This window comes from Gymnodraco acuticeps, unplaced genomic scaffold (assembly GCF_902827175.1).
Source record: "Gymnodraco acuticeps unplaced genomic scaffold, fGymAcu1.1, whole genome shotgun sequence".
In the NCBI taxonomy this organism is placed as follows: domain Eukaryota; kingdom Metazoa; phylum Chordata; class Actinopteri; order Perciformes; family Bathydraconidae; genus Gymnodraco; species Gymnodraco acuticeps.
Genome location: NW_022991187.1, coordinates 2,858,772 through 2,882,643, shown reverse-complemented (window position 1 = coordinate 2,882,643; position 23,872 = coordinate 2,858,772). Strand labels below are relative to the sequence as shown.

The following is a 23,872-nucleotide window of genomic DNA, read 5'->3' as shown; positions in this document are numbered from 1 at the left end:
TTTCCTCCATGCTTATCCTGGACATCTCCACTGTTTCCCAAGCTCACTTTCCCCACAAACCTAGGGAGCTGATAAAAATAGTATGTTTTTGTTTCGGTGTGTGTTTGTGATAAGAGCTTAAGTCTGTGGAGGCCCCCAGGGCTGCATTGCTAATCCACTTAAGCAGGTTTATTGGGAGTAGCGTGTGCAAAGTTGGTCTGTCTGTACTGTTCACATCACAGCTGCCCACTAAGTGAGTCACAAACCATTGCACATGTCTTCCCCTCTGTATCTCTGTATCTCGCGCTGCAATGACTTATTCTGTGACCTGGTCTGACCAATTTCTGCAGCCTTAAGTTCAAAGGTACTGAATTGTTCCTCAGGCGGTCTCTTGGGATGCACGCACACTAACACAAACACACAAGGAAACACAGAAACATGATCTGTAAGGGAAGTGATGTACTGTTTAAAAACAATGTGACACAGTGTTGTAAAGGGTGCTATGTGGGGGATTTATAAAAACATTATTGACATTGAAACACCATTAAGATATTTATCGGCATCCAGGCGCTAGCCAGAGTTCAAGTCTTTACTGTGTCTCAAGCCAGTGGTGTTGGGACTGCTGTTCCTCAAAATTAAAGGAACTGTTCAACATTTTGGAAAAATCCTTCTTTGTGTTATTTTGGGAAGTAAAGACCAAAAACCACTCAATACCGCTCCCACATCAGTACGATATGTACAGTATCTTGATTAAGGTGAAGGCTAGTTTAGTTCCGTCGTGGAGACATCAAAGTTTTTACATTTGTACTTTTCTTTCACAGTGCTAACAACCTATCTGCTCTTGAGTCAGACATGTTTTAAACAGTGTGTTCAGTTGTCTGACAGCAGGTACACTTATGTGCTTTTAAGCATGCAGCTGTCCATACAAGACACACACAGCCAATCTCTAGCTGTGCAAGGTGTCAGAAATGTGCAGTCTGGTGCTAATATCCTTCAGTTAAGTCATTATCCCGATGTCTCAAAATGGATGTGATAATAACTGAAAATTCAACAATTATAACAACTCTCCTTGCATTAATGTCAAACACATTGACATACTGCCTTGTCTTTAAATATGCATTGCGTCACTTTGTACTTTTACCTTCTACGGTACCGCTACTTGATCAGTACTCATAATTGTGTGCCTTTTCTGAAGTCATTGGATTAGATGAGATGCATTTGAATGATTCTGAGCTTCCGCGTGTTTTTCTGCAAACACTGAATCTATTGCTTTCGGCAGTAAGGACATTGTTGTTCAGGGAACTCAAAGGAGGGTACATGTAGCCGTAACACTGTATCAGAGAAAGAGAGTTCTTCTGTTGTTGCAGCAAGTCTAAGACCAATGTATTCTGTATCTCAGCTCTGTGAAGACAGCGGAGACAAGCAGATTTGGCTGAGGGGAACATGAGGTGATAAGGTTACAATCTCTCCGTCTCCCTCCCTCTCCCGCAGTCTTTCGCCACAGTGGAGATGCAGCCAGTGTGGTGTGATGGGCTTGGGCCTCGAGCAGCAAAACCCACTCAGACTCACTTCATTACTCCAACTCCATCTCCATCCGCCCCACTATCAAATCAGCCGGAGAGCTTCTCGATGTGACATGCTGCTAACATCACATCGCGAGCCACGCTTCAGAAAACGTATGGCTGCTCTTCCATGGCTACAAAGATGGATACCGATGCGCGCACACACTCTAATGATACACGGTACATAACATTCCCACAAAGAGGAACACACACACAAATAGGCCCGCAAACCAATCCCGCTCCACAGCAGCCCTCCAAACTCAAAGCCCTCCTCATTCATTCCTGTTCTGAGTGAAAGAAGGCCCTTGTACCCACAATCATGCCACGGATGATATAAAAAAAAGATACAACACACTGAGAGAGAAGAACTCTAGTGTGCCGATACAAAGCAACCTTACCTGGTAGTAATGGCTACGCCTCTCTATTTGGACTGGTAGATCTCAGCAGACTGGCAACTTTAAAAGTAGCTCTCGGTTCAAAAAAGGTTGGGCACCCCTGCTCTACAGCCACATTTTCCATTTTTATATTTCTTACAGGCAAAGGGTCCTTTTATGCCAACAAAGACTGAATGTCAGATTTTTTTTCTTCCGGAAAGGCAAAGACCACGAAGATTAAAGAAAGTGAACCAGCATGTGTTTCTTTTTTCAATGATGGCTTAAGAATAGTAATTTCAAGTTTAGAGAGGTGTCCTGAGTGTTCAGACAATGGTGTTCCAAGACTGAGATTCAGCAAATTTCATGGCTTCCATGGTCTTTCCATTATACCCTGGCAAAGCGCCACTCGCTGCTGAAATTACAGGCTGTCTAGCTCAACAGAGTTTTATGGTCATTTCAGCCACTCAGCCCCCAGGGAAGTGGCAGGGGAGCCCCCACAGAGGTAGACTCCTTTCAACCAACCTGACACTTTAAACACAGTGATTCGACTGAGCACTGAGTGCATGTCCATCCAGCTTGGCAGTAATAGAAAACTAATGGCTTTTTATATGGATTCTTATTCCTATCAGTTGATGCCTGTGACAAACAACGTGACTCAAATCAGATGAGTGTCAGTCTTGGAAACTATTTCCCTTAGGACAGAGGAGGAGCAGGAGCAAAAACAGTTATCAGACTTCTAAGTCTCTAATAGCTTCCTTTCTACGTTAAAAACTGTTGAGAGACCTCTCCTTGTGCTCCGTCTAAAAATATCAGCTCTTCTGCTGATGATAATTTCTGTTAAATGTTGCAGGCCTTTACTCTTATCGCTTCCTGCAGTCTTCAGCCTAGAGAGGCTTTAGAAATCATATCTCTCACTCATCGACAGAGAGCATAACAATAACCCTGACACAATAGCTGCCGACATAATAGCGGTTGCATGTAGCAAATTTGAAAAAACCGAAGATGGTTCTCGATGCTATGCTTTCCCGCCTCTGCTATCTTCTCCTCTGCTGTGTTCCTCCGACCTCATCGCTTCTCCCCTCCTCTCTCAATAACGTCTTGTTGTCTCTGTCATAAAACTGATTGTCATTGCAGCCTTGAGTGTTCATGTGCAAACTCACGGCAAAGGAGGTTTGACCCTGGACTAATCAATAGGCTCCAAAGCCGTGTGTGTTCTTTTGTCACTTGATGTTAAAAGCAAACACAGAGTCTTGGCAGAGCTGAGATCACTCTATTTCGTCAGGCATGGTTTATTACATCATAACATTTATTATGAAAAGCCTCACAATAAAGCCCTGATTTTGTGAGGTGAGTGCTATGAATATATGTTTTTGATTAAAAGCCGATTCTTTTGTCTTTCCATTAAAAGGCAATACTATGAATTGGTGAGCTTCAGTGTCATCCTGATCCTGCATTTCCACATTTCTGCCGGTGACCCAGAGATTGCTCCGGTCAGAGATGATCATCCATTTTACCCACAGCTATTTTCTCTTGGATGTGCGTGAGAGAGGCCTTCCTCTTTTGGCAGCACTGTACTCATTAGGATTCACAGTCAATACTCTAAAGGGCAATGTGGACAGATGGCATTCAGTCAAAACACAAGGCAGTTTAGCTTAGCTGTCACACGACAAAACCTTTCACCCCCTGACTCAGCAGAGAATAGAAACCAACAAAAACTGTCTGGTGGAACAACGTCCCATGCATTTTAAGCAGAAGTTCCACACAAAAAAGCTACCATATGAAATGTTTTGAAACCCACTTTCTGTTATATTTACTTATGCATGATTGCAATGTTCCTTGTTTGGCAACCAGAAAATTGTCTTGCTTCTTTTGCTTTCTCTCCCTTTCTGTGAACACCACCGACTGCAGATGTCTTACAACCCCTAGTGAATGTTATAACACCGGGATGAATGCTAAATCAAGCGTGCCACACACAAAACCCAGTACTGTTTGTTTGATAAGGGGCGAGTAGATTATTCAAGGTTATCTGAACTCCCTAAATACTCTCCGAACAAGGCAAACATCCGCCCCCAGACAAAGTGTACATGTCAGACAAATGGAATGAACTGGCCCTAAAAAGATTACACAGTTAGCAGTGCGCTAAAGAACAGCGACTAGCAGTAATTACATAACCGTTAGACATATTACATGGGACAAGTTTAAAGGAAGCCACAAGCTGCAGCTATCAGTGAGACTCCGTAAGTATGAAGAGAAGTTCAGAGTAAGAATGATGAAGAGCCAAAGAGCAGTCCCTAATTGACACATTCAAAACCACACATTGACTATTCTGTAAATAAGGCTAAAGTCTTATTGATAATGTTGGCATTAATAATGGATAAGGTGCTGTTGGCTAAGGGATTGTAAAGGAAATAATGAGAGGCCTAGTCGGTAATTACTGCAGTTTTCCCCGATACCATGTTCCGTTGGAGATTACGGTTAGGAAACTAAATGGTCATACACTAATCCATGTATTGGAATGAAATGCATTACTCGTTCTTTCCAACTCCGGCCCCATATGTCCCATTACTTGTCTTCCTCTCTCACTTTCCTCTTAGCCCGTTTGTGGCTCTCATGTGTAGCCAGCAGGCTGAGCACGTCTCCACTGAAGCTAAGGCCTGATTAAAGCCGCACACTGCAGCAAACTGTACTATGTATGAGGAAAAGGTCACATATTGACACATGCTTCGCTTGCAAAACCAGAGCTTAGCGCTCAGAAAAGACACTTGGATCACTTGTAATGTAACCAGGGAGATAGGAACAATCCAGGTATTACCTTCAGCTTCGATTTGTACAAAGGTAATACGAACCTAAACTTCTGTCAATGTGAAAAACATATTTTATTCCTTAAAGGTGGGGTTTTGGAGAAACCAGCTCGAGTGCGCTAGAATTTGAAAATACACCGCCGGAAGAAATCTGCTACTTACAGAGCCCCTCCTCCAACACACACGAACGCGCACATGACCAATGAGGGCACGAGATAAGTTTGTGCACAGATGGAAAGCTGACAGGCAGGTAGGCCATCCAGTTGCGGGCCGGCTAAAATGATTGGTCGTGCTTTTTACAGTACTATGGCTTCCATAGCTGACTTCTTTTTTTTTAATGTATTTATTGTCAAAGCATTTCATGTATTCATTGCTATCGGGATGTTAAGAGCATTCCATGGAATATAACAAAAAGTGTATCTCGAGCCGGTTTCTCAAACTTACCTACCCCACCTTAGCATCCACACGGCGGCGTGCGTTGAAGCTTGCCGGTGAGCTCGACCAACAACCAATCACATGAATCTCCCGCCCCGGACACACAAGCACACGGTTTGATTGGCTAGAGCTTGTACTGGCATATGATTTGATTGGCTGACGCCTCTGCCGAAGCTGAACATTGCTCAACTTTTGAAGCGAGCAACGCGAGCAAAACGAAGCAATGCTCCCACAATGCAGTTCGGCAAAGCGTGACGTCACCCCATTCAAAGTAACGGGAGAAGCGTTGAAGCTTCAACCATGGCTTCAACGCACGCCGCCGTGTGGACGGGCCGGCATTAATGTAGGGACATTTTGGCTAGTCCTTACTTTCATTAACAGGGTATGTAAGGCTTGGCTTTATATAAAACATTAGAATTAGAAAGTTAGATTTAGTCCATATTCTTATATGATTAGATTAATTAATTAGATTTAGTCCATATTCTTATATAAAAAAGGATCAAATGACTGTTTCTGCCCCATTCTTTTCTGCCATTTCAAATACAAACTGCATTGCTCATTAGGCTATGCTTGGATAGAAAAAGATTTTTTCCAAAACTCAGTTTGTTTTCATATCACAAAACCTTTTCTAATCATAGTGTTTGCAAGTCTGTGTAAGAAAGAGGTTGTGAGGATGGTTGAGAAACTAGCACAGGAGACACGTTGATTTCTTTCAATTTATATACGGAGGGTAACTTAATTACCGAATTAACGTAACTAGCACATTTATTGTAGTCTAGATTAGAACATAATATTTTACTTAAAGCGGACATTTGGTAATCTCAAATTCATATTTGTATGTAGTGTCTCTACTGTGACATGTCTCCAGGCTTTAATGTTCAAAAAGCTCTTTATTTTTCTCATACTGCCTGTGCTGCAGCACCTCTTTTCACCCTCTGTCTGAAACCAGAGCCCAGTCTACTCTGATTGGTTACCTGGCCGGCTCTGTTGTGAATGGTCAACAGCTTACAGCTGTCGTACAATGTGTTGGACATGGCCAATAGAAGCGTGTGTGTTACTTTGTGATGTCACTATGTTACTAAAGTCAACAATAGAGGCGTTTTAGGCAGGGGGGGGGGGGAGTCTGGGAACACAGGGATTTTAGCCTATGCAGACCATTTACATGCACACTACAGGAAAGGAAAACCCCCAGAAGTATAATACAGCCCCTTTAAACTTACCAAGCACTTTAACCACAATTTCAAAACTATAACCAGAATCTGGAAGTCATACGTTTGTATTAAAACGTTGCTGTCTGCACAATATCGTGCCTGAATGCATTCTGCTTTAACACGTAGGAATAAGGCTGCTGTCAGGATGCTCACTTCTTCCATTTCACAAGCTGGATAATGTGTATGAGCTCTGCTGCACGCAATAACAAAAAGAGACCATAATCAATCCATGTTTAGGGTAAGGATTTAGCTCCGGAGCTGAGATGGTAGATGCTTTGCTCACCCATTGTTCACACATGAGTCTGTAGCTCCGGGCGTATTTGGGTTGAGCATGTCATTTACATACGCTGCTTAGAATGTGCTCTTATATCTTCATTCCTTTCCTGGGAAATGGGTTTCCACGCATTGACTGCTCATCATAGCGAACTGACTGCATGCGTGAAGACGAGGTTAGCGAACGGTGAGTGTCCTGGGAATACTCTGAGGGTCCTCACAAGTACAAGCGCACCAAAGTATATACTGTCTGTGTGTGAGGGAAAGTGAGAGAAAAACGCAACAACAATCTTTCAACTTGGTCAGCCACAGAGTAATGCCATCATGGCCAGTGAGTCTCCTTACACTGTTCCCCTCAGTGGAGGCTTGAGTTGTCAGATACGGCAGAGAAGACTTGATTTAGGGCTGTGTGTGTGTGTGTGTGTGTGTGTGTGTGTGTGTGTGTGTGTGTGTGTGTGTGTGTGTGTGTGTGTGTGTGTGTGTGTGTGTGTGTGTGTGTGTGTGTGTGTGTGTGTGTGTGTGTGTGTGTGTGTGTGTGTGTGTGTGTGTGTGTGTGTGCAGAGGCAGCCTGGTACATCTCCCAAACTGGGTCAGGTTACCTGTACAGTGATCGATTGTCTCTCCGCTCCCCACTTTGATAACCAGTGGTAAAATAACTCAATCAAAGAGCACCCCGTGAGCCCGGAGACGCAGTGATATTAATCAAAGATAGAAGTGTTGCGTTGATCTTTGGACAATCAATGCTCTTTGGGCTACACTTCAATGGGCTTACGTTGCGTGAACTCACATGGAATAGAACAGGGAATTTATCTGCTTGCATACACTCACATGCTCCAAACAGCACATCCAGATATAGCCCTATTGTCACTCTGTGGACTCAGCAGTCCCTAATGAATATATATTGGATACATTTGAAGGGTGGTGAGAACACTGAGAGAAGAGGAAGTGGATATAAATGCAGGACAGTAACAAATATGAGTCTATTGTTTGTTGTACGTCTTGCCTTTCTCTGTTTGAGCAGGATTATAGAAGGAAATAACGTAATAACTGAAGCAGAAGTACAACCAGGTGTAAGAAATAGGAGCTGCACCATGTATTGCTTGTTCTCCATCCGCAGTACCTAGAACTCCAGAGTATGTCAACAACTGCCTCCACAGAGACCAAAGAGAGAATGAAATCTTCCAGTGCAATATGCCACCTAAGCCCGTGCCAACATTTTGTATTTGAAATCCTTTCACATATTTATTTTTTGTTTGATTGAGCTCTGCGCTCCACCTGGAACAATCTGAACAGTCTCCAAAGGTGAAATCAAAGCCAATCTGGCATCCAATAACAATTCAAAAAAGAAAGTATTTCCTGGTGTAAAGCAGGGAACCGCCTGCCTTTCAAAGTCTAAAATACATAATAAAGCAGGTAAGTATACATTTTAAATCCGTTTTGACTTTCAATCATGACCCTTTCTTCATCAGAGCACGTTGCAGGGAGCTGAGTTTGTCGTTTAGATTCTGCTGCAGAGATCAGCTGTGCGACCGAATCACAGACGTCCATCCCGCTGAAGTGAAGTTACGGCCCGGATCGATGTTACGGCCCGGATCGATTCTACGACCCTCCCTCTCTCCCTCTCATTATCTCCTCCTTTCCTCTCTTCCTCCTCCCAATCCCTCCCCCTCGCTCGATCAGTCCCTTGAGTTCAAATGAAATAGGCTTGAGTTAGCTGTGTTTCGCCCGTTTGGAGGCAGACAGGCGTCCCCAGGAGAGACAGGCCTGTGGTGGAAAGATCTTCCTCTGCTTTTATCAACTCATCTTTGAGAGGGGAAAAATAAGCCAATAAAAGTTTCCTATGCTGCAGTTCTTCAGAGTGCTGTGACTTCTGTGTTAAAAAGTTTTGCCCGGGCTCCTTCCAGGGGTTTTCGACGGTGTTTATCACCAAGGTGGCATGAAAACAAACTAATCTGTTAAATTAGCATGACAAATAGGTTTTAAATTCAATTTGCTTGTGAACACAAGCTTGGTGCAGAGCAAATTAAGAACATAACGTGTTGGTTAGTGCAACATCTCGATACATCAGATTAAATCAATGTGAAGACAGTGTACCCTGCATAGAAAACTATCCTGTGGTGACATCATGTAACAGATAGAGGACATTGAGACAGATAGAGGACACTTAAGGAATATCTCACAGGGTAGGGGTCATTGTGGACACCTCAAGGCAGGATAAAAATCACCAATCAAAGTACACTGTCAGCCCGGCACCGACCAATGACATCTCACTTTAATTGAATCGTGGTGACAGTCGCCTGCACGGCAGCGCTTATTCACTGCAGGAGAATGCACCACCTAAACAGTACATTATTTGAGTCACGTTCAAGCTAAAAGTGGTTGTGTACGAGTGTGTGGTTTTATGTGTGTGACTTCTGAATGGCTGTTGTTGGTGCACAAAGCAGCATGTGTCCGCGCTGCACTGAGTGTGTGTGCGGCTCATCGAGCTGTTGACCTCAGCGGGGCAGTACGCAGCCACAGATAATGAGCTTTAACGTTTTATTTTATCTTTCTCAATAAGCAGGTGCACAGCAGACACCTGAGGGCCTAAAGGTCATGAAAGCAACTGAAAACAGATTACACAATGCAGGCAAGCAGGTAATTATCAAGACAATCATAAATCGTAGAGGAGGCGATAGAGTTTCCCTGCTTTAGCAGCGCGCTGGTTGGATTTAGTGTTGGTGGAGAGTGGAGAGGAATTGAGTTTTTGCCGTTAACGCTCAGCTTGAAGGCTGCTTACCTCTATAGAAACAGGATAAATGTGAAGCACCATAGATATATTTTTCACGAGGATTTTTTTGCGCATGGCTAGCAAGAGTACTTTGCATTTTATGTGACTATTATTCATTCTTACAGGGGAGCTATTATGCTTTTTGGGATTTCCCTTTCCTGTAGTGTGTTACAGAGGTTTTTGTGCAGGTAAATGGTCTGCTAAGGCTAAAATACCAAATGTCCCTCCATAGGGAGTCTCTCTCCCACACACTCCCCCCTCTGCCTGAAATAGCTCCATTTGACTCCTTTGCTTATTTCCGTAACATGGTGACATCACTATGTAACCCTTGTGCTTCTATTGGCTAGCGCTCCAACACGTTGTACGGGACATCTGACTCTAACGCAGCGTCCACGCGGCGGCGGGCGTTGAAGCTTGCCGGTGGGCGTGTCTGAAACTCGACGAACAACCAATCACATGAATCTCCCGCCCCGGACTCACAAGCACACGGTTTGATTGGCTAGAGCTTGTACTGGCATATGATTTGATTGGCTGACGCTTCCGCCGAAGCTTCAAAAGTTGAACATTGCTCAACTTTTGAAGCGAGCAACGCAAGCAAAGCAAAGCAACGCTCCCACAATGCAGTTCGGCAAAGCGTGACGTCACCCCATTCAAAGTGAATGGGCAGAAGCGTTGAAGCTTCAACGCACGCCGCCGTGTGGACGGGCCATAAGAGTTGACCAATCACAACAGAGCCGGCCAGCTAACCAATCAGAGCGGACTGGGCTCTGGTTCCAGACAGAGGGTGAAAAGAGGTGCTGCAGCACAGGCAGTATGAGAAAAATAAAGAGCTTTTTGAACATTAAAGCATGGAGACATGACACAGTAGAGACACAAAATACAAATATGAACCTGAAAATGAGCATAATAGGGACCCTTTAAGCAAATTATCCTGGCGTGTTATCCAAAAGAGAGCAAAACAACAAGTAATTCAAAAGTGGTATACAATGTTTTCAGGCTTGCTTATGCCTGATATTATTTGGGAACATACTATTCACTTTAATGCAAAATAATTATTAAAAAACCAGGTTGAATCCGTTTCAAGTAATCCTCTCTTATGTATTGGTTGTTGTGCCACAAAAGCCTTACTAAAAGCATTCTAAACTTGTCACAAGACCTGTGTCAGCCTGTCTCTGTATTGCATTAGCTGCCTAATCATCCTTCCAACTAGGACATAAAAAAGTAACCTAATGTTTCCCCTCTTTATAATTCATACATCACAAGTATTATTTTTAGTGGTGAGCTTTCAGGGGTCTAACACTTGGTCGAACTCCATTAGGCTTATAAATGAGCTTTTAAATGCTTGGAATTATTTAAATGTCCCACATTTTGTTATGCTATTAGACTAATGAACGCAGAGTATCTCCTCCAACAGGCTGGATGTGTAGCCTGTTGACAGCCAGACGCAGCACATGGTACCGCAGGGTATAAAGATCCTGACAGCTGATAGTACGACCGCTGTGTTTCACCTGCTCTCCGCAGCACTAACACAAGGTAACATGTCACGCATGGGTAGCTGTGAATTGAATCCGGCCGCTTGAATCCAATAGAGGCCCCATGCAGCCAACGTGATCCACTAATGTTGTGTTCAGCTTAATTGAGCATTGTCTATTCAACTTAGCCTCACATCTTCATCTAATAGCCACAGTGTCCTGGAAAGTGTAATTACTTCACTGGCAAAGTTACAGCAAAGAAATATGCAACTTTGAGAAGCCATGGAAAGGAGGAAAATGTCTCAATCACGTCTAACACACAGATTCAATTGTCTTTTTCCATGAATGTTTGTCAGTACTTCTTATAGGTCTTATAGGTCCGCTGCAACTCTTAATACTTTTAAATCCAGACTAAAAACGTATATTTTTGCCGCTGTATTTGAGTGAGCTGTTCATATTCACACTGCAGTACGGCTTGTATTCATGTATTCTATACCTGTTGTGTTTATTTGATTATCTTTGCTTTTTAATGCCTGTTTTTAAATGCCATTTTACATTTATTTTCATTTGTAAAACACTTTGAATTGCCGTGTGCTGAAAGGTGCTATATAAATAAACTTGCCTTGCCTATATTCACAGCATAAAACTCTGCAAATCAAACCAACTTAAACATGCATGCAAATTAATGTCTGCCCTTCCACCCCTCATAACAAACACACATGCAGTACGACCCACAACATTTCCCTTTATATCACCTGCAAAGAGAGTCCTGGCGGCAGACCCTGCGATGCTCCAGACAGTTGGGTTTCTCTTTATCTTTGTACGAGCACTCAGGAACGATAGTCTGCCTGCGACGCTCTGCGCAGCCCTCGCTCTGGCAGGGGCAGAAAAGCAGCCGGTGGCTAAACTCTGGGGGCACGCGGTCCAGGAACTGCCTCAGCGCTTTGTGGCAGCGCTTCTGGCTGCAGACTTCCCCCTTGTTGGTGTCCTCCTTGCTGCAGGTGGCGATGTAGGCGGAGCGTTGCCTCTTGCAGCTGTTGTTCAGGTTGCACGCTTTGGCGGCGTCCAGACAGGGGTTGCAGTTTTTCTCGGCGTCGACACATTGGAAACCTTTTGGGGCCACTGTGAGCATGCCTGATGGTGGAATCAAAGAAGAGAGAGAAATCAACAGATGTCAGACATGTATTTTCCAAATAGTTTAAGATTTACCTTTTTATTGTGATTTCATACTATGTACCCTTTAAAGGTCACCTATTATGCAAAATACACTTAGTCATGTATTCATTTCAGAGATTCTGAAAGTTTCAGGAAAAAATATTCTCTCACTTTTTGTCCTGATTCATTTATATACAAACCTGTCTGAAAATGAGCTGATCAGATTTTGGCCACTTTATGATGTGATAACGATTTTTTGGCTTGTGTAACCATTAGCCAATCACCAAGCAAGGTAGCCCCCCCCCACCTTATCACCTGAATCTCTCAGAGGGGCGTGGGGAGTGGCTCCTTATTTTCAACTAAAGTAGCAGACAGAGAATCAGCACTTTGGAAACAGGGCTGAAACAGAGGGGATTATGGGATGCTACAAGGATGTGTTGTGTATTTCGAGCCAAACACTTCAGAACCATTTGTATATATCTGAGACCTATAATATATTGATGAAAAACAGTATAATAGGGGACCTTTAAATGGTTTCTGCATCCTGGAGGATACATTGTTCAGATAAGGTTATACAACAGGGACAATCACTTACAGATATACTTGTGTTTTGATGCCTATGCTCTACAGATATCAGATCAAAAGGTGTAATAACAGTAAAATATGGTCGTAGGATGGTTGTGATGGTTGGATTATTGTAACTCTTTATTATCAGGATGTACCAAGAAGTCAGTCAAGTCGCTTCAGCTGATTCAAAATGCTGCAGCTCCTGTACTAACCAGAGTTAGGAAAAGGGACCACATTACTCCTGTTCTGGCTGCCTTACACTGGCTCCCTATAGAACACAGGATAGAATTTAAAATTATTCTTCTCGCCTACAAAGCCCTTAATGGGCAGGCGACATCTTACCTTAAAGAACTCATTATACCCTACTGTCCTACTAGGGCATTGCATTCTAAGAATGCAGGGTTGTTGGTTGTTCCTAGAGTCTCTAAAAGTACAATGGGAGCCAGAGCCTTTTCTTATCAAGCTCCACATTTGTGGAATCAGCTTCCAGTTTGTGTTCGGGCGGCAGACACCCTATCCGTTTTTAAGAGTGCGCTTAAGACCTTCCTTTTTGATAAAGCTTATAGTTAGGGCTGATTAGATTCAGCCCCTAGTTTTGCTGATATAGGCTTAGTTTGTCGGGGGACATCTTACTTCTTCCTTCTCTCTGTCTATACCTGTGTACTCTCATGTTCCGATTAACCCAGCTTCCCCAAATGTCTTTCTTTTTGGTGTCTATATACGCCGGGATCCGGAGTCATGGATGATCCTGCGGTCCTGTGTCCTGGATTGCAAGCCCTGGATCTTGAGTCGTGGCTGTGGTCCTGGATCATAGGTCCTGGATGGATATCCTTGTGGATTCATCTTCCTATTATACACACATGCATTTCCAAACATTTGGACTACCTATGTTGCAAATGTATTATCTTTTCAATTTACACACGGCATCTATTGCACGTCTGTCCGTCCTGGGAGAGGGATCCCTCCTCTGTTGCTCTCCCTGAGATTTCTCCCATTTTCCCCTTTAAACTGTGGATTTTCTCCGGAAGTTTTTCCTTGTACGATGTGAGGGTCTAAGGACAGAGGGTGTCGTATTGTCATACTGATATTCTGTACACACTGTGAAGTCCACTGAGACAAATGTAACATTTGTGATATTGGGCTATATAAATAAACATTGATTGATTGATTGATTGATTGATTGATTGTGATACTGGTGTAACATGGTAACATGGGTGTAATATAGGTGTAATATGGGGGTAAAATGGGGGTAAAGTGGGTTTACCATGATATGGGTCAAATAAGGGTCAAATAAAAAAGAAAACCCTTAGGCCCCGGCCACACGAGGACGAAAACGGTCGTTTGCGTTACTGTTTAGTGTCATATAGACCGTTCGGCCACACGAGGACGACCGAATACGGCACTAAACGACTGCGGAAACGATAACGGGTCCCAAGGTGGATAGAACGGCATACGCAACGCTCTGGGGGGTCCAACGGCTCCGTGTGTACGCCCTATACCAGGGGTCTGCAACCTTTTTGACCAAAAGAGCCATTTTGCTCCTTTTTCCAAAACAGTTTTTTGTCTGGAGCCGCAAAACATATTTCATAGTTGTTTATTGTTATATCAGACAAAACCTACAGTTTTTTTGCATTTATTAGGCTATTTATTACATGATATAAAACTGTTAACCTCTAATAAGAAACAAAGAACACTTGTAAGGAGAATTAAAAATAATACACAGGCCTACTTTAAAATAAATTAAACACAGCACTTGGGGAGTCCTCTGCACATTTGAAGGGGAAAAAATATTATTAAAATGGGCCCACTTTGTTGTAGCGGACTACAACATGGATATTTAATAAGAACGAGGGACTCATCTAGAGACTGCACCGTGCTCTGATGCTGTTGCTTTATGCTTTATGAACGGGGACAACAGAGAAACATATTCTTCATGACCAAAGTTGGAATTGAAATAAAAAAGGAAAGTGAAACTTATGCTCGTCACCCTCTCCCTCCGGTCCACATTAATACAAATGATCCCAATACGTATGATTGTATGAACTATTAAAAGATCTTAAAATAAATACAAATGTATTTATTATAAACGTTAGTCCTTAACATCTATCACTGTTTATATCACCATTCAAACATCTTTTAAAAGTTGAACAACCCCACACAGCTCAGTGAAATTTTGATTTTATTTGATCATTTCAGTAAAAACTAACGTTCATATTTCTCTTTTTGATTATAATACTGATGAACGTTCAGAAAAAAAGCACTTTGGCAACTTACCACATACGTTTTAAAATGCTTAATAAGCACCGTAACTTTCATGATATCATTTCTCGGTCATAATCGGTTGTTTCCGTGAACGGCCGACTGTTGTGATGGCAAATACTGCGGCTGCAATGCATTGTGGGGCAGCATTTTCTCCTCTCCTTTCGGTTAGGGAGGTCCAGTGGTCCCTAAGCTAAAGGAGGTTATAAAGGAAGTTTGAAACCTCCTTTCCTTTCATTTGGAGAATTGGAACGGCACTTATCATGGCTGCCACTGAGGGACTTCCGGGTCATTTCACTCCGTTAGGAAGGTTCCTAAGCTAAATGGACTATTGGAATGCAACCCTGCTCTGTCCCCGTTATTTCCACACACCCCCCCGCCTCTGTTAGTACACATTTACTGACACAAACATTTGTATCATCTGTTGTAGACCCCAATAAATAAAATAAAATAAGAACTAATTCTCAAAAAAGATAAACGCCATTCTTTAAATTTATAAACGAACAATAGTTTGATTAATATTGATTAGAGTGCACAATAGAAATAAAATAATTGAGAGAAGAAAAAGAGATATGTTATCTATCAAAACCCAGTTAGATTAACATTCATTGGATTGCACACTTTGTTTGTTTGTTTGGATATGTAGCACATTAACATTTCAATAGCACTTAATGACTGACTGAATGGAAATGACAATAAATGAAAATGTAAAACGAAAAAAGCGATCATGACAATGTTTCCAAAAAATGAATTAAATGATTTTTGACCACTTTGTTGTTCAGATATATCACATATCTGTAACTAAATGAGACATGAATTGAAACAAAACACGGTATAAACTGAGGAGTGACTCCCGTGAGGTTCATGTATTTTCTTCACTCTGCTCTCATGTCAAGAAGCATCAGATCAGTGCATGCACTGCCTCGTCCAATCAGTGAGCGATACACAGTAAGGGGGCGGGGTGAGTATCTGAGGATTTCATCGGAGGATGGTCTGGTGGTTCCTCGGTTATCGCTCCTCCATGATCGCTCCTCGCTCCTCGATCCTCGGTCCTCCGGCAGAAATAAGAGGGACGGTACTCAAGATGGCGCAGGCAAATCAACTTCCGGTGAGACCGAGGACCGAGGAGCGAGGAAATTAAAATAGTCGACCTGAGAAGCAGCCCAAGAAAAGGCGCTCGCGCGGAACCGTAGCAGGATGTGACGCATATTTTAGTTGACCTAATTAAAACCGTTTTGTTTTTTATTTATGTGTCACAGTATCACCTCAAAATACAAGATACGAAACATTTTCAACCATGCAACAAAATATAAATAGTCCTACAAATACTTTTATTTTATTTCCTTCTTATTTTTGTCTAAGCTCAAGGGAGCGAGAGCAGAGGGCTTAAAGGGCCGCATGCGGCCCGCGGGTTGCCGACCCCTGCCCTATACGATCATTTTCTGATAATGATGAGGCCCGCCTCTCCCCACCTCTGCTGCTCACCCCCGCGTCAAAGTAAACTGCACACTGAATTCAGATTATTTATCTTTCTCTCGATATGGACATAAACGCGAGTGAAGTCTAATCTGACAGGACGGAGACACCTCTCAAACTACCTAAACTAGATATAAATATGTTTATTTTTACTGTCGGCCGGGTCACTCATTACTGGATCAGCTGCTGCATGAGACAGACACTGGCGCTGTCCAAAGAGAGGGTGGAAAAAGAGAGGCTCCGTGTATTTTATTATTATATTATAGAGATTCGTTATTCATTTGTTTTAAAGCTCAATAAATAACAAAGAAGACCTTTGACCGGCACTTTTATAATTTTGTCAGAAGATTTCAACTTTAATACACGTTGACTGGCGAAAAACTCTGCCCGGTTCCCTCGGCCCCCACCGCGGAGAATAAACAGAAGGGCAACCATGACAACCATGCCTCTTCGCTGCTTTTGTGGAGGAAGTTACAGCGCCACGTACAGGCTCGGCATATGTACTGCAGCTTCTCCAGCGGTTGGAGCTAAACGGAGCTGTCTCGTGTGGACAGACACTATCCGGTGAATATTGCGTGTGGACGGAAGCTTTTTTGCGATTGCGTTTGCGTTAATCCTATGCGTTTAGCCGTTTTCGTCCTCGTGTGGCCGGGGCCTTAATGGGCCATGTATCTTGAGAGATTCAGATTGTTAGTTGGACATTTAGTCATTTTAGATACATTAGACAATAGCAATTAAGGCTTTCTTTTTATTGCCAAGTGCTTGCCTTTAAGGGTTAACCAATATCACAATCTAAGGAAAGCAAATCTTTCCATTGATCCTCTGACACTCAACACCATCAATCTGACCTAGTTTACAGTCAACCCAGTTGCGAAGTCAACGAATAAAACAATCATTCTTGGATGTCTTCACGTCAGGGAGTTCATAGCAAATGTTTGACTTGAATGCTGAAGGAGACTCTTCGATATCATCCATCAGTAAGCCACTGAAGGAATGCCTGCAGGTAGCCGACATCCACTCTAGCTGAATTATTGATTCCGTCTGTTTCAGACCTTGAGTGAAATATGAATCAATTAAGCGACGACTCGAAATTGCAAGTTAATAAATGATTAATTTCGAGGTAAAACTATGATGTGATTATATCTGTCCATTATCAAGTTGTCTGAGCAGGTTAGCTGAATATTCTTTCGTCATTTGACTTAAGTATGTGGGTCTAAGTTTAAGAAGAACACTATATATGTTTTTAAGTTTATTGGAAAGCAAACAAGTCCCTGGGAAAATATAGAGGAAAATGCTAATTGAACACTGGTCATTGGGAGGAAACATTAAATACATCCGCCCAAGACGTGCACAACTCAAGGACTTTCGCCCACTTTGACCACTTTTGCCTCCATGCTATTTCACATGCTTTGCCAACATCCACTTATTGGACGGAAGAACAAGATTAAATTCCCTTTTATTTCTTCCCATTGTAATCACAAACTGAAACATTGCAATTACCCCTCCGGCTGCACATCATATTTGTGGAAAACAAATGATGTCATTAGGTGTGTCTGGGCGTTCTCACATACTGCATACCACAGTGACAAGAGAATAAAACACCGTTTTTTCACGAGATATACCGGTAATAAGCAGGATCATGTTCACTTGTGGAAGCCCTCTCTTGTATTCAGGCTATATTAGAGAAGTTAACCTCCCTCCCCCTGTAGATAATGATATTTCAGAGGTCGTAGCTACACAGTGACACCCAAAGAGATTCATCTCTTATTCAACAGAACCAATCTAACTCTGTGTCTATCAGCCTGCAGCGGGAAGAAGACCATTTATTTTAGAGAGGTGTGCTCGAGATGCTGTGTTGTTTCCAAGTGGTGCATCCCACGTTATCAATCCTAGGAATGGGGATAAAGAAAACTGGTTACATCACAACGGGGGGATACAATATTAAGCCTTCCCTTATAATTTATGATTTACTGCCATTTCAGAGAACATCAGGTAAAACAAAACTCTCCGCCACTGAAGAAAACCAGAAGTATTGGGACTTCATCACAGAGCACATTTAAGCTTTCGGTTGACCATTAATTTACAGGCAGCTTGATGTGTTCAAAGTAGTCCTGTATTTCATTTCATGTTTGTCTCAGGCCAGCGTGAGAACCTCCGCTTGTTTTCGTATAATAAGAACATTAACTTTCTTATTAGAATAACACATCAATGTATCGTCAATTGAAACTTGTTTACCCTGGCACTCTCTGAGGGGAGCGGATAAATGATCCACAGCAGATGTCTGGCAAAACCGAGTCTTGCTAGTGTACGTGATTGAAGAAAAAGGGCCGACAGAATTGTGCTCAGATCATATTCTTACTTGACAGTGACAAACCTTAAAGGCAAGATGTGAGACAATTAGTCGACCTTGTCAAGAGGGAGCAGCTCGGTTCAATAAGAATTGAAAGGAGAGCTGATTTTGGCACCGGGTGTGAAGAGGCCAGAGCGGGGCCAAAGTTTTACTAAAGTGGGCCAAGCTTGGCTGAAGCCGGCCTGAAGGAGGGCCGGACGGTCCAGCTGGAGGAGAGGTTAGCGGAGCGGCCGTCCAGTGGTTCAGGCTACATACAGTAACGTTGATGGATTGCAGCGCCTAAATCTCCCCTGGCCATCTGCATGCTCTAATGTGGGCCACCGGGGGGTCCAGGATGAAAAGAAAATAGGAGAAGGATGAGCTACTAAGATTTATCTGACCAAGCGGAGGCTGCAGCAGCTTTTGAGGCCAAAGCGACGGACGGATTTTTTACTACCGCTGAATTGGGGCGCTTGAGATTGAATTTGGTGCTCATCCCAAAAAGATATCCTGGGGGCGAACATAAGACACAAAGCCCACATGATGGCTCTGATGGAGAAGACGAGGAAGGAAGCGAAGGAGTGGAGATGGAAGGGGAAATGTGCCGTATTGTGTTACAGAGTAATAATTGATTTTCCAAGTGCTTTACAATAAAGGTTTTCAGCAAACATATTCCGCCATAATGCGAGAAGGAAGGGGTTGATAAGCTAATGATACGAGATGGATAAAAATGGAAAAAGCTTTAAGAGGGAAGAGGAGGGCGATTGATTGCAGCAGCTGATGATGAGCAATAGAGAGATGACATGAGAGGACACGGACTCACAGATTGGACAGCCACTTACACAGACTGAGAGCTTTCAATTAATCCAGCCTAATTCAGCGGAGATGTGTGACTCTTGCACAGAATAATGAACCCGGCCAATTGGTAGTGTAATCAACAGCTCACAGCATCACAATACTTTACATATATCTATCACCTCACCTCACCTTGCCGGCTGTACTATACATTAATGAGCACGAGAGGCATTGACTGAATGAAAGAACAGATAGAGAGGCCGCATTGATTGATAAATGGATGTACAGTAATGAACAAAGCACATCAAGGTGATTAAGTGCAGGAAAAGTCATAAATAATATTTTTCCTATTATATCCTGGAACCTGTTGGCCGCAGAATATGAATGATTGCGGAGACGTTTACCGAGTGCAAGAAGCACAATGTGACGTTAATTTGGGGAATACAAAACAGGAATTCACAAACAATAGTTTCCTATGTTGTTTATTCACCACTGCCTCGCGTAGCCCCTGAAAATGCAATCTCATAACTGTTAAGTCGATGTCAACAACAGTAAAAGCCTCGTCGATGCATTCGGAGATCCTGAAATAGGCTTTTAATAGGGCTCTCTATTCTATGGCTATCATAAATTAGAGCCCACTGATGACAATGCAGTGGAAACAACCATCTATTATTTCCGCGCACATATAAGACACACACACACACACACCCCCACACACACCCCCACACACACCCCCACACACACACACACACACACACACACACACAGGGGAGAGCAAGGAAAAGATCGAAGAGAAAGAAGTGAAAAATAAGCTGTGAGGTGAAATGTGAGATAAGAGACACCTATCGGGAGAGAGATGGAGAAAATTACATAAGACCTGTGTTCCAGTGAGAAAACAGAAAAAGGGATAATAACGTGAAAGGAGTGAGGGCGGTGGACGAAATGAGAGGAAGTGGATGAAAAGTTCACATACACTGTATCTGGATTTTGATGCGTTTCTCCCCAAAGAGTAAGGGATCTTGTTTCCGCGGTAATTGCTCTCTGTCAGCCTAATTTCAATTCTGCATTTCATATATCATCACATACTCAGGGGACGCTGCACTGCAGAGGGGGGTTCAGCCCAGGTTAGGAAGCGCCACTTGGCTCCGGGTATGTGCTCAGTAATTAGGAAAGGTGCCAACATTTGGATTTAATACGGCCCTGGGTGAGCGTGCGAGAGCTTGTTAGGGAAGTCTTTAGTCCGGACCCCGAGGAGCATGTCAAGCATTTCTGTGTCAAAGGGTTCATCAGTGATTAGCTCTATACTCTGTGTCGCTGTGGGGCTTCCACAGGGCAGGAAGAGGGTGCACAAGATCTACAAACTCATCCTCCCCTTGAGCCTTACTGAGCAAGTCAGATAGACGGCATCAGAGGAAGACTGGCGGGAGTTGATGAAGTCTTCTGTTCTCCGGGATCAAGTGAGTTTTACCTCTGAGCAGGAAATTATTGGTGCAAAATTGACCGGCATGCACATGAGAGAGAATAAGCAGGGATGATGAGAGGAACTAAATGTGTGATATAAATGGGAGAGGTGGGAGAGCAGTGTCCAAAGGACTTTTAAATCATTGCAAACACACTTTGATTATTTGAGCTTTTTATGAGGGTCTGCCTTTAAGTTGGGCTGCCTCTGGTGAAATTCAAAGCTTTAGCATCTTCAGTCTTAATTTGCACGTTGAAATAAGCAAACGAGTTGGGTTTGTTTAGTGAACCTACAAAATACCAACAACTGCCTCCTTTTTAATTACCGCCGTGCAGGGAATGACTTAAAATGCAAACAAACTGTAACTACAAACGTGTTCCCTGGATTATTAACTCTTGTTTAATGCAAACATGTTTGAAAAACGCTGACTATAACAAAGGATAATTGTGCTTGGAACAACAACTCATTACTGATCCACAGAGAGACAATATGGGGCTTTGGTTATGGTAAACTCATTAGGAAATTCATACAGAATAATGAAGCATATAAACAAAGTCATATAAACACACAAATCTTGCACACATATACCCAACGAACAAAAAACACTGTAAGCTTGCAAACAAGAAAGATCTTAGTGTTAGCCTAAGTAACAGTAATTGTTAGGAGAACAATCTGTAACATGTCTAGCATGCTAAGCACGGCTGTGCACACGTCCTTTTTTCCCCCGGCTGTAGAACAGCTTTCTGGATTTAATTGGATGGTGGGCACGCTGAGCTGAGAGGTGAGAGGCTTAGAGCTGAGAGTTAGAAGGTCTAACTCAGGGATGTTAAACTTAATTCCTGGAGGGACCTTCTGAATGCAGGATTCTACGCTGCCCTCTGCTCCTAATAAGTTAATTAGCTCAGCGCTGGGTCAAGAGAACAGAATACATTTCACACGGAGCATATTAACAATTACAGTTAATTATATATTTGTATGCCGCACGTTATATGGAATTCATGTGGGCTTAGCTGAGGGTCCTGGTGCATTGTGTAGGAACGTTTCTCCCCCGCATCCTTCATACATGATGTCTTATTGATTCGAGCAGAGAGCTATTGACTTGCACTGCATCTCTGCCGTGAAGTGGAGAAAATAATGGTTATACAGCTCTTTAAACATCGCCAGAGCTCTCTTGTGGGGCTCGGCAAGCAAGAAAATAAAAGTAATACAGTTTTCTTAAATGTCAAAATGTGCTGCTTTGTTATTTTCCATCATAGCAAACTGAATGCATTTGACATTTTGACTGTTGGTCAGACAAAACAAGCTTTTTAAAGATATCGCCTTGTGCTCTTCTCTCGTAGACCCAACAATACATTTACCAGAAAAATAAGTTGAAGCACTACTCTTTATCTGCAAGCATAAAAGGAACTATTAGGACCAATAGGGCTCCAATGTGATTCATTTCCTGAGCGAGGAACAGGAGGTGTCTGTCATTGGCAGGTGTGGGACAGTAAACATGACAAATGTGCCAATTTGTGTGATGCTGTTAGATTCCCATTGGTTGAGTCAAATTTGATTAGAATAGGGAGAATAAGCATTATTATTACTCATTGCACTCAATTAGTTCAGCAACTACAGGGGTTTGGGGTTGAGAAGTGATCACCAGTCGACTCCTCTGGGAAATATTCTTCAGCGATCATTTTTTGTTCAAGTCACAATCAGTACCATGCATGTGTATTTATTTTTGCTAAATGTAAGCCTTGTAAATCTCAGCTCTCCACTGATGACAAAACATTAACCGTAAGTGTCCCTCAATGTCAAGTGAAGAAGAAGGAAGTGTATCCTTAATAATGTGTTGGTGTTTTTATAAATATTTGAAGACACATGAATAGAAGCAGGTTTAATAATTGTGTGTGTCTTTCCTTTCACAATATATTGCTGTAACAAAAACATCTCTTCTGTGGTACATGATTGTCTGAAATAATCATGATGCTGTGAGTTTGACATATAGGTTATAAAAGAAGAGCAAACTATAAAATCTGCTTATCTCCAGGTCAGTGGAGAGCATCTGAAAAAGGGCATTTGACATGCATCCTTTGATACGCATCAATATTTTCATCATGATGGTACTACAGATCAGACACTGATGATACAGATCAAGTTTAATCTCACTCTTTCTCACTCCATTACTTTGTAAAGTGGCCTAAAGGAGTAGTTTTGTATTGAATCTTTTCCCTTTTGGCCACATTTCAGGTAACCTAGTCTCAAGTGTTTCTCTCGACCAGAAGAAGAACCCACTGTTCCAAAATGTTGATTATAAGGTTTGCAAACTAGAACATGAGCCACAGGGTGTTTCTCAATGTCGAGGACGCTTCCTTGGTAGGACATGTCCCTCCGAGTCAGGTCCTTCAGAAGCGAGGCAAGAATCCATCCTAGCCTCTGAAAACGAAGTGTGGTGGAACAGGCTAACAGGTGTGCAGGTGTGCGTCATATGCGAGGCCCCGCCTTAAATAGAGCGCGATTTTCGCCAAAGATTTGGAAATTGGTCCGTGCGCAAAGCATTGAGGGGATTTTAAAGGTCCCATGTCATGGCCATTTCTACTGATCATAATTCCATTGTTGATGTCTACTAAAATAGATTTTTATTGTGCAATTTTCCAAACTCACATTGGTTTCTCATACAGCATCTCTGTATAGTATGTGTATTCACTCTCTGTCCTACACGGACGGCTTGTTGGAGCTCCTGCCCCCCCCCCCCCCTCCCTGTGAGCCCAGTGGCCGTCTGCGAGACACAGCAAAACCCAGCCCGAAACACACACACACCCGCAGCCTGGCTGGGAGTTTGTGTGTGTGCTTAGGCTGAGTTCCGCGGTGTCTCGCTGTCTCGCCGACCCCACACCAGTGAGCCAGCTCACAGTGTCCCGCTCCTCGCAGCAGCGAGCCTCGCAACGTCCCGCTGAGTGTGTGTGTGTGTGT

At 42.9% G+C, this 23,872-nt stretch overlaps 1 protein-coding gene across 1 annotated transcript in view; it reads right to left on the bottom strand.

Annotated features, from left to right (window-relative positions):
• The window catches only part of LOC117561154 (GDNF family receptor alpha-2-like), a 59,183-nt gene that overhangs the window by 12,202 nt on the left and 23,109 nt on the right, over nt 1-23,872 (bottom strand). The window contains exon 4 of the mRNA XM_034238449.1: nt 11,633-12,011. Coding sequence (XP_034094340.1) covers nt 11,633-12,011 — 379 coding nt within the window. The remainder of the gene's footprint in view (nt 1-11,632; nt 12,012-23,872) is intronic.